General features: G+C 39.4%; 1 protein-coding gene across 1 annotated transcript in view; it reads right to left on the reverse strand.

Moving 5' to 3' along the window:
- The window catches only part of mdga2a (MAM domain containing glycosylphosphatidylinositol anchor 2a), a 176,072-nt gene that overhangs the window by 32,313 nt on the left and 131,119 nt on the right, over nt 1-12,640 (reverse strand). Inside the window, exon 11 of the mRNA XM_034150816.1 lies at nt 3,813-3,961. Coding sequence (XP_034006707.1) covers nt 3,813-3,961 — 149 coding nt within the window. The remainder of the gene's footprint in view (nt 1-3,812; nt 3,962-12,640) is intronic.

Here is a 12,640-nt window from a genome sequence, read left to right on the forward strand (position 1 = left end):
ACGAAAACAACGTAATCGAAATAAAACGATTATTTTTTTATTATTATTATTATTATTTATTGGTTTTTCAGTTGAATTATACTTAAAGTTCAGGGTAATCAACTGTTAAAAACATACTGTTCAAATTGTTTTTCTCCAATAAATTGATGTTTTCAAAGTAAATGGATAATCGTTTTTAATAATCGTGATATCAATTATTGACCCAAATAATCGAGATTATGATTTTTGCCTTAATCGAGCAGCCCTACCGCCATGCATGTCAACACAGACTAATGCAAAAGCAATATTTTAACCGATCAGTTAGCTTAAAGGGGGCATCTCCTCTGTATTTTCTTATTTTTACTTTTTGGAGCCAAAGAGCTCTACAAAACTCAATCTCACATATAACCTAATTCTCATGCTTTCAAATGTAAACCTATTCAACATAATAAAATCCAGTTAAGTCCCACTTATGGAGCATAACGTAAGTTCAGGCAGAGCAGCACATGCATTAGCTGATTGGTTTCAGCTGCACGATTCACCATTTTCTCTCTGTCTATTACTGCCATTGTCCCTTTGTGATCAGCTCCTATAATATAAAACCGCAGATGTTTGAATGGTTCATATGCTTATTATATGCTCATTATGTCTAATGCCTGCAGCTAAAACATGAATACCAAAATGAAGCAATGATAAAACTTGAAACTAGTTTGATTTTGTTTAAGTTTAGTTGCTTTACCAAATTCATAACATAGCCTTGTTTTGTTGTCATAGAAAACAACTGTATGGGTCTCATTAAAAATAAATATTTATTTTCAAATGGATTTGATGGCAGGTTGTATTGGGAGCGCCCTGTCACTTTACTCGCAGAATAACAATATCTCGGGGTTTGTATCTGAGCTCATTAGTGTTCCCAAATCCCCCCCCATCACAGCGCCTGCTTGTGCTTAGTTTAGGTGCTGGTGTAATGCTGCGAGCATAAATAAGAGTATGAAACTATATGTGCTGTAAAACAGTTTTGGAGGCTCGTGTCAGGTTTAAAAACATTTAATTGGGAAAACTGTCTATGTGTGTGCCGGAGCTCAAGGCAAATGGAGGCCCTTAAATGCTAGTATTGGAAAACACTGCAAACAACAAAAACTATTTTTTTCTCGTATCAAAACGCAGATGTATTTAAATGCTCAAATGAAATCAATCTTGAAACCTTGATTGAGAAACAACATTTAACTTCTGAGACGTTTTGAATCATACACATGCTTATTGGTTTATGGATTTTGCACCTTTGTTTTGATTCCCATTAATGTTCACTGAGTCTCTGCGTCTGCGCTCGATTAAGGATTCTGTTTACATCCCATTACCTTTCATTTTTCAAATGTTGCCGACAGAGGCAGAGTGCCGAATTGATTTCATTTCACAGGGTTTTTAAAGACAACAGCAAGACTGATCACAGCGACATCAGGTGTCAAAAGTCGCACAGAAAGTATCAAAGTGACTGTTCTCTTTGACTATGGTGACTGTTTATTGCCGGCATGTAAAACATATGACTCCTATTGATCTGCCTAGACTTGACAGATCAATTGAAAACAGACGAAAGAGGAGGAGTAGGAGGAAGAGAAGACAGAGACAAGGGAAGTTGATCCAAGATGGCAATATGTAGCTGCGAAAAAGTGACCTTATAGGGGTTAGAGACAGGAAATGAGGCATCTGGACAGCTAAGAAGGCTTTGAAGAAGCCGGCTGTAGTGTCAAAACAAGGCCAGATGTCACACCTTAACATTGCGTCCTTGACAGGTGCAGTGATTTGTGTTTTGGTGGAGCTAGAGCTCCATCCCCGTTTCCCCTTCAGCGTCTGTCTCTCAGGAGAGCACTGGACGATAACACAAAGCAATCCATTACAGAGGCATAAGGTCTGCGGGCTCTGTGCATTAATTCAAAAGAGAAAATGATAATAATTCTGCGGGAATGGCAGGGGAGCTGCTGCTGGATCTATAAATAGATCGAAGTGGTGTTGTCCACGTGCCGAAGGTTTCATTACTGCACCACTCGTGCACAGTCAGTATCAGCCTCTACTCCTACTCATTTTCTCCTATCTCATTTCCTCTTACACTTTTTTTTAGGCCAACTCTTTCTCACCAAAAGGTATTCAAAAGTATATTATCAGTCTAAATCAATGCTGAAAGCTGAGACTTAATCCATCACAGAGGTATACTGTAAAGCCAATCCCACAAACAAATTAATTCTCCTTAAGGCAGATAATTTCTTTAATCTAAGACGATGGAAGATCGGTTGTTATGCCTCGGAGGAAGGAGATAATGGTCACAGTGTACCCTCTCGAGATATCAAGGCAAGAAGGAGGAGAGAAATTAATTTGCCCAAACAATGATTTTCTGCAAACATAGACTGGTGAAGTAATATTTTCTCTTTGTAAATGTAAAGATGCAGTATAGATGCAGACTTCACAACCCGGCTGAAAATAAGAAAAAAGCAAATGTATATTCCTGGCAAGTTCTCAAACAAACTTTTGGCAAGCGCAGCCATGGGCACCGCAATGCACAGCATCATTTATTACCAAACAGACCAAGTGAGAGAGATGACAGGAAAATCATTGCTCTGCGCAAACATAACTGGTTTAAAATGTGTATTCAGGCTTCAATTCCTGAGGGTGTAGTGTGAAACAAACATGAAATTATATTATTCATTGCAAAAAAAACTGTCAGGGTTTTCTTGCTAATTCCAAAGCAGAACTGATATCATTTTGGTGTAGCAGGATGGGTTACATTTCTTTGATATATGCTCTTTTTTGATACAGGCTGGTGACGGGGGCTTTACAATTAGTTGAGTTAATGGAGCTTTTTGGCTATCTCAAACTTTTTGTTTACTGCTGCTGTAAATAGGATATCCATAAAGACAAAATGTGCTCCACCCTGCCATGTGCTATGGAGAGGAAGGAGAGGAAGGTACACATTGATTGCCAAAGAGAGAAAATGTAACCATGCCATCCATCAATGCTGCTACCGGCCTGTCATCTGTGGAGTTGACTTGAAAAGCAAAACAGGAGCTATGCTTGCTTTTTCTCTCTGTGGGGTTTCCCTCCACTCCTCTGACTGAGAGCAAAAAAACAGAAACAATTGGTGGGAAAGCACAGAACTGGTACAAACGACCGCCCCTGACAGGTTGTTAGTCACTCAGCGTGGTCTACAGTGGCTCATTCACTTCTTACAAAACTGTAGAATAAGACTGTCGATGAATCGAGGCGCACGATTTGGCGCTGTCAAACGGAATACAACGAGCAAGCTGTGCAAACACATCTATCGCACGCTTAAATTGGCAATAAGAAAGCTTTTTACTGCCTCGTGGCGCAAATAAACTCTAATTTATCTAAGAAGGGTGGGAAAGAGGCTGACCACTACAGATGACTGAGCGATTATTTTACACGGAGCCGATGTTTCTTGCTTTTAAAAACTCATGTTCTGGCTGTTACAAAAGCTCCCTGAGAACAGATTTCTGCTGGACTGAAAAACACTTTGAACTGCAACAAACAGCATTCAAATCATGCGCACGTAGGTTAAACAGAGAAAAAGAAAACAAATCAGCAGGCAGCAGGGTGAGGTGCTCACATAAACAACTCCAAGTTGACTTCAAATCAGGGACCCTGGCTCCGATTGGAATACACTTGACCGCAAAGTCTAGTTTTTCTTGATAAGTAGGAACACTGTGTTACGTACTCGGGGCCCCGATCCTGTCCACTTGAAAAAGGTGGTCTCCAGTTCATGTGTACTTCAGCACGGTACAAATCAATCGTACCTAATATAAAAACACCTTTAGTGATCCTACCTGTCTGATGCCCAGCCTGTAGGCCACGATGCGGTCCACCGCGTTGGGGTTCATCTGGGTCCACTGCAGTTTGAAGCCGTAGACTCTGGGCCGGTTCTGCCACAGCGGGCTGTAGGTGTCGTAGTAGAACTCAGGAGGGTAGGCTTTGCCTGGAGAGAAAGCACATTGATAGTATTGCATTAAAACCTACTTAAGATTAAAAAGATCACACCTGAAAACCATGTGTTGGAATCTAATGGCACTCATGCCTTCTGCCAATATAGTCAGGACTGTTTTAGGGCTATCCAAGCAATAGAAGTAGTATTTGATAAAGTTTGGGATACTTGTGACAGAAATATCCAAATATAAAATATATCTCTACAGATTCTGACAAGTCTGTTTATAAAAAGCAGTGAAAAAAGGATGAAAGCAAATACTAGACATGAACAAGTCTCAGAAAACGTAACATGTTAAAGTCACCATGGGTAGCATTTAGACTGGATAGAATGAGTTGCTGGGATTTAACTTAAAGTGGACCTATCATGCTATATTTGAATAATATAGTGTAGGACCATACCTACTATATAAGGCATATTTATACTTTTTTTTTCTTCAAAATACCAAACAGATCATGCATTTTAGCCATGCCTCATTTTGCTCAATTTGAAATTTTTTAGCTCTGTTTTTGCAAGGGCAGATTCTGTGAGAACAGCACCACCTACAGGCCTGGCATATGTACTACAGCGTCTCCAGCGCTTTCGAACGGCAATGGCCGTGGCTGTCTCCTCCTGATTGGTGGAGTTGGCCCAATAGCCGTAGCGCCACTGTCCTGACGTCAGGACAGTGTTCAAATCTGGATCAGTTTTTATCAGATCCGTTGCAGCCCCTTTTTTAGAGATTTGGGTATGGAGGAAAATAGAGAGGGTTGTGTTTTCTGACACTTGGTGAGTTCCCTGGAACACCGGGGACACATATTCATGTATAAAAGACGTGCAAAAGTGCATTTTGCATGATAGGTCCCCTTTAAGTATTGCTTGAAAAACAAACAAAAAAGCATGTTATGGACATATTCATTTCTTAATATAGATTGTGAATGAATGACATACATTTTAGGAGTGCTTGAATCACAGCAATTGTACCAATAATGGTGCTGTTACTGTACAGTGATAATAGACATAAAACGGCAGCAGTTGCATGTTTTACTACATTAACACGTTCTCTTTAGAGATGAATCATCTTTAAAACATTAAGATAAGCAGTTGAGGTCAAACTGTCAGATATAACATTGCATGATGGAGAGATGTAATGTTATATCAGACTGAATGACTCAAAACAGAGGTGAAAATAAAAAGGTTAGTGCAGATATATTGGCACTGCTGTAATGACTCAGCTGAACAGTACTTGTTTTTAGGTTTGTTGCTAGGTTATAATAGTTATTATGTATAATATGAGATCTCAATACATTGCTTGCATTTGTATTCATTACAAACACTGTGCAGGCTTGCCATTATGCTTGACTGTAAATGTATACGTTGTATCATTTGTTCACATAGTAACACTTCTTTAGAGAGACTTTTTTAAAGAAACGCTGAATTAGCATGACAAAGACTTACAGTATCTCTTCTCTTCACTATGTTCAGTTTGTTCTATTTCTATCCGATCTGTATGATATTCCTTGTTGCTGCTGTGACCCAATTTTCCCTGAAGGATCATTAAATATTAATGTTATGTTTCGTGACGTACAGTACTTTTGAACCAAAGCGTGTAACAGATTGTATGTTTCATGGACGTATAGCTACGAGATTCTGATGTATCGATCCAATGCGATGGCAGATTTGACTAAAAGTGTAAGATGCTTTAAACTCAAGTTATCTTCTCAGTAAAAACACATTTCATTCAGATCCAGACTACCAAAGAGATTGTCAGAAAGCTTGAATTACACAGCTTGCTCTGTAGAAATCGGTGAGTTTTTTTTGACAGCGATCGTTGCATGGACTGAACACATCTTTCAAGATGTTGTGCTTTCCGGTCACAGCCTGAGAGCCGAGATATCTGACAGCTGAAGCACAGCCGGCACAACATTGTATTTTAATCAAGATCCAGCAACAAGCTAACAGGATGACCTTCCAGGCAAAGAATAGTAATTCACCTCGACAACACGTTGTTGTGTTTGCCCCTCAGCTGTTTGGGCTTGTTTATTGAAGGATGACAAAACCCAAGGCAGATGATTTTTAATAGCCATGGAGAGGAGACGCTGGAGCAGCCATTGTTAGCGCAAACAAAAACAGGACTGGGATTTGATGTACCCGTGTGGTTGTGCAGCAAGTAGTTGATGAATGTCAGACAATGGCTAAACCTGTCAAGCTAGTTTATGTCATTGATGGATTATAACGGCTTTATTTCCTTAAACAGATTAAGTGGTCTCTTGGGTTTCTCCCCACGGGGCTCCTTGGTCTGAGAAACTCCTTGAACCATTTTGTTTTTTTCAATTTTGATCCTAAGAATGACACTCGAGGGAGTAAATAAATTGTGACTTGGGAGTTTGTAAAGGTCACAAGGTGATTGGTTATCATTCTGGTTTCAATAGCCTTAGTACAGTGTTACTGTAGGCTAGTGGATCTTTGTCTTTCACTGTGGAGCCTAAACAGCTTTTACCTTAGAATTATAGCAAAGCCAAAAACAAGGAATGATTTTGTCCAACTGTGAAAATGATAAGTGAAATGAATTCAATTCAAATAGAATCGCTGCAGGGGCAAAGACAATTTCCTGTGGAGCTAAACTTTGCTGTTCTGACATGATCATTTGTGCCATGACAAACGAACAAAACAAAATGTCTTGACAGTGCTGATATCTTAGGAAACTGAAAGCTAAATAATACAGGAAGCAAAACTAATTGTGGCTTACTAGCTGTGCAGTTGCATCCACTTTTAGGTAACCTGCTCACAGAAGGCTGTTTCCCTGACCGAGAATTTACAGATCATTGAATTATGAGGGTTTTCTTTTCATTCTTGAGCCCTGCCTGCCAAGAAATCTGAATTGTGATGTCTTCTCTTTATTTTTTTGTTTGTTTTGTTCTTTTGTTTTGGTCAAATGAGTGTATTACACTTATTGTATTTTACACTTATGTAAACATCAGACATCTTAAATGCCCGTATTCAATTGAAGGCTTTTATTGTCATGTGCTACATATAGCTACAGTGTAGATATATCAATGAAAATCTTAGGTATGCATTGATGCTTTGTTTTATTATATACGTTGTGTGAATCTCTACTGTCCTGTTTTTCACTCTCTGTTGCTGCTTTAACTCTTTTTCCCCACGGGGATAAATAAAGGTCCATCTTATCTTTCTTATCTTTTCTTCACATCAATCATTCCTAACCAGTGTGACAATTTGACTGTGAGATTGGCAGTTAAATCAGGCTCCTCAAGTGAAATAGTCTTAATGGAAGTATAAACGGACCTACCAGAAGGCACGGTTTGCAGCTATGAGACATGCATCCATGGTATACATTAGATGTATCCTTTTAATAAACTCAGCGAAACCTATTTTCTGGTAGGGACCAAGCCAACCACTCACTACAGTAAGTCACTTTGTGATATGACGACGCCTGGCTATATCCCATGATTTTCTTAAACAAACAATCATTTCGCCATACTTCCAGGCATTACAGGGAGCTTTACAGTTTTCCCCCTGTGCCATAGACCTCCATTGTTATCCCTAAACATCTTCATAACAATGAATATGGGCACTGCAGTCTGTTTCGAGTCGATTCCATATTCACCAACCTGCTGCCTAAATACTCACAAACAAAACCATAGAGGATTGAACCACTGCTGTATATATTTTCTAACAAATCCACAATTAACTTCTGGACTTACCTAAGAATGACCTGGACTGAACAAAACAGATTAGCAGTTGCCGGCTTAGTGTGGTGGGATCAATTCTCCTATTCTTCAGAGAAAATAAGTCCAAATAAACACTGAGGGCATTTTGTTTTGTTATGCATTTCAGCAAAAATGAATCAGGTAATGATGACCGGGATGCAGATCAATTGGCCTTTAAATGGATAAAGCTATTTCAAATACAATATTATAATCTGAGTGAAAGAAACACTCATTTATCAACCTGATGAAAGTTTTTATGTTGAGTTATGAAATCCATCTCACAAGGTTACATTGAACCCTTTGGTTTTATAACTGAATATGCTATAAAACAAACTGCCCCCGTGGCTCACTGAAATGCAACTAGAAAAAACAACATCTTTTCTAACAACAAACCCAAGGATAATTACCATCTGCACTTCACTCTGCAGTGTTTCGCTGTATAGAGCCAGCTGTGTTCACATCGCGCTGTACAGTGAACGTTACATAAGCCAGCCAGTGCAGATACTGTCTTTTTTTTTGCAGTTTATTCTGTTATAACGAGACCAATGAAAACACAAGTGGCTATGGTTTGCAGCAGAGCAGAGGCAGCAAGGGTTAATTAAACTGATTGTATGTTTTCATGATACTTCTAAAGATTCCCACGCAGCCTCGGCTTTAGGTAAACATTGCTGAAAGGATCACACACTTATATAAGTATTTAGCGAACGCGTTCTGTAGTAATTGAATCTATTAGATTACAGTTCTTTGCAATCTTCAGAAACTCACAAAGTGAATGACCTCAAATAACAAATATAATGTAATGATGGTCGTCACTGCTAATAATTTGTTATGTGTGAGGAAGCACATTGCCTAAACCACTTACTAGTCTTGAAACAGATAACCCTGGGTGGGAGACATCAAGCATAAAATATGGAAGGCTTAATTGATTTTTCTTTAAATCCTGTTTATAACAGCAGAACCAATGCAATGATTCATAACAGCTCAGTAAAACCCTTCCGGCAAGAAGTTGACCTTGTTTGCAGACTTCCTTTTTTCTTTCTCTTCTAAAGGGTTCATGAACATGCTTTCTTCTTGAGGAAAACAGTGCCATATGCTAAGCTGTGCTATATGGTGCAGGGCTGATGTGTGATGTAGGCTTTTGTGGCAGAAGTGACGCTTGCATATGGATGCACAGCTGGCCGAGATAAACCCAACACCACCGCCTGGATAAGCTAACTGACTTTAGGGAAAAGACATTAGACATTAAAAGACTCGGTGGTAATTGGCTGGTAGTCCCCTTCTGGGATGGAGAATGAAATCTCTCTGTGGCTTTGAAAGGAAAAAAAATGATATTGAACTTGTAATGAGTCACTTCCACCTCGACTATTCAGCTCATTCTTCCTCAACTTCCTCGCCTAATCCACTCGAACAGAAGAAGAGCCAGAGAGATTTCTAACGGTTGATTATATTAGCTGGAATTATAATTTGTATTCCATCCTCTGTGGTCAGTTTGAATGCTGTAAATTGACAAATGTTGTGATATTGTGTTCTAAAATAATGTAAAGATAAAAAAGAAGTACAGGGATAAAATGTAGGTCGGCAAATAAAAGAAGGAAAAAGCACCGAATATTGTGAGTGTGTCCTTCAAGCCTGAGAGACTTACAGTCTGATCACAGATAACGTTTTTGATATGCTGCCTTTCTACTCTGACAGTGTAATATCAGTCATTACTACGAACAGGTTCCATCAATGTCAGTTTCTCTTTGAGCTGTGGAAAGTGTTCAACATCATACATCCTTCACTTTAGGTGCACAGTTCAACTCGGATGAACAGGATACAGATTATAGAAGCAAACTGCTGAGTTACTAGAAAACATGTCTGGAAGTGAGAAGTGTTCATTTGAGTTTGAACACTTTTATAAACCCCTGTGACCGAGCAATGTGCAGGTTTGAAGATACAATCAGTTACGTTTTTCTTGCTTGGAGATATCAAAATGATAAAAATAACACATCCACCAAAAAAGAAATACAAGATGCCTATTTAAACCACCTCAAAGAGCCAAACAAACATGCAACAAAAAAATCAAGATGACAGTAACATTACTATTAACAGATGACGGACCAAATAATAATAGATCCAAATAGACTGAATGCAGTGTGGGGGTGTCACACTACAATGAATCCATTTCCTTCTGAAGACATATGCAAATATGTTACTTGGGTAACTTTGGGCACTGTGTTCCACAATGTGTTTCTGCATCATTAGGAACAATGACAACAATACAGAGGGAAATGGGGACCATACCATCGCATCATTGTGTAGAATCTGAATTCATTTCCTGAAAAAACTCGCAAAATGCATTGTTCACTGATTTTCTGAACAATGTCCCTGGGAATTTATTTGTTCTTTTTCTTGTAATTCATGACAGGCTGCCAAACAAGAGGAATTAAACGTGGGAGAAATGAAAAGCATTGCTTTGTGAATTTCTGATTTCCAGGAAAACTGCAGTTTGCATTGTTGACGAGACTGGAGTCTAGCTCTGCAGAATTTCTTTATAGTTCTGTAGCGATTATAGGGATTCAGGTAGGGCTGTGCGATTATGGCAAAAATCATAATCACGATTATTTTTGGTCAATAATTGATATCACGATTATTAAATACGATTATTCATTGACTTTGAAAACATCCATTTATTGAACTTTAAAACAAATACAAATAATAATTTGAACAGTATCTTATAACTGTTGATTACCCGGAATGTATAATTCAACTGAAAAACTTTAAATAAATAATATCAAAATAATAAATACCAATAAACAAGATCAACAAATATTTTGGAGCGCACTTCCAAAAGCTACTTATCATATATAAATATGATAAATACAAATAAATTAGACCAAAATAAATTAGATCAAATATGTTGCAGTGCACTGTCACAACCTAGCAAAGCAAAATAATTGTTTTATTCGATTATGTTGTTTTCGTAATTGTGGCAGGCCAAAATCGTAATTGCGATTAAAATACGATTAATTGCACAGCCCTAGATTCAGGTTTATGTTAGTCCTACTTAGCCTGTACACAATGTGTAAATTGTATAATTTAGCTCTGGAGGGAGTTTCTAACGTTTAAAATAACCCCTATAATATTTTCTTCGCTTTCATTTGAAAACTGTAATGCAAAGCCTGTGATGCATACTGGAAGTTTGGCAGAAGTGGGCATATAGAAGGTTTGGGGTCTGGTAAAATATGCTATAGAGTTGCATAATGGGATCTGTAGGAGCCAGGGTGTTCAGAGTGTACTGTAGCTCAGGCTCTGGGCTGAAAGATGGAATAACTTAGCCTCTGCTGCTTTAATGTAAACCATTTTTTTTAAAACCTCACTTATTTGAGTCCATAAACTTTATGAAGTGCAATAATACATTGAGGCAATACATCTTTAAATTCAATATCTGTGTATTCTGTGACCTGTGATCCATCCCGTCACTGCTTCATCAGTACACATTTGCAGCCTGAGGACAGGATGTGTAGTAAATGCAGACTAGTGCATAAATCATACTGCAGCAGACTGGAATGGAATCAGAGAAGAAAAGCAGCGTGGAGTTTCAAAGACAGTTTCTTTTCTTTACGTCCCAACTCTAACTCTTTAGAAGAGCATGATTTTGCTAAAAAGTCAGGGTTCCCCAGAGAGGGAGGCTGAGCCAAAGCTCAGTGGTACACATTACATCCCTCTGAGGGGTCTCTCCCCTGGCACAATTTAATGTCCAACTTGGCTATTACAGCCGACTCGCTGTTTCCACAGATGTCCTGATGGCCTGGCACATGGGCATCCATGCACATGCACACACACTCTCCCCTGGCACAGCACTCTTTGTGAGGCGACAACATTTATATAAAGCACAAGAAAAGACTAATGCATGAATTGGGAGATTTTGCATGTGTCCGTCAACATGGTAACATGTATGTTTTTCTGCATAGTAAGTTGACTGGACCTGTGTGTTTAATGGAGCAACTGCAGCCTCAGGCCAGAGCTACTGACTGATGTGTTTATTACACATCAACACAGCACAAGAGGAAGTCAGGCGGGGGGGGGGGGGGGGAGGGGATATCCACTGAGGGCTACCTGTCTTCTCTCTGTTAAGTGAGCAACCCAAGACACCACCTAACTGCATGAGCCATAACAAATATTTAATGAGCTTCATCTTGAAGTGGACTCACAAGTCATAGAGAGGTGTTGATATCCTCTCCAGTAGTTATTTCAGTCAAACTGCAGAGTAATGTTGATCTCATACTGAGGCTGGTGAGTTACACAATGGAATAAAACGTAGAAATCTTAAAGAATAGGAACTGGAGTTAAGGGAATGGGGCAGGCCAGATTTCATGGATGATGGGAGGAACAAAAGTGGATTTTCTGCACCATGCTCCTTCACTCAGGGGGTTACTAAAAGAGCCTCCATACCTTTGGCAACCAATGAGTCCAGATGGTGGGAATCTGGAGCATTGGGCGGGAGGAATGGAGTGATGAAGGGAGAGAGAAGGTAGGAGGGATGGAGGATGAAAGGGAGGGAAGGGGGGAGGAGGGAGGGAGGGGGCATGAGCAATAGCACGTAAAACTCCAGGCCTGTTGTGAAAAACAAATGACTGGAGGGGACTATCTGCTCCTGTCTCTCTGCTCTACCTGTTCCACCATGGAGGACTGATTTATGAAGCGCACAGGGGGGGTTGTCCATCTTACACTCTAGGCAAGCTGAGGAAAAGGAGGAGGAGGGAAAGACGTTTGAAATGAGAAATAAGAAAAACGGGGAAAAGCAAACCGGGACAAAGAGAGGAGAACAGAAAGAGAGGAGATAGAAAAATGGAGGGTACGCTTAGATTCAGCAATACATTGAGAGAAACAGACAGCATCAAAGAAGAGAGGAACCTAAGTGGCAGAGGATCAGAGTGACAGATACTTCTCCTGTGACCCTGTAGCTCCTGTCTCTAATGGG

The sequence above is a fragment of the Trematomus bernacchii genome, unplaced genomic scaffold (assembly GCF_902827165.1).
Source record: "Trematomus bernacchii unplaced genomic scaffold, fTreBer1.1, whole genome shotgun sequence".
NCBI classification, from domain to species: Eukaryota; Metazoa; Chordata; class Actinopteri; order Perciformes; family Nototheniidae; genus Trematomus; species Trematomus bernacchii.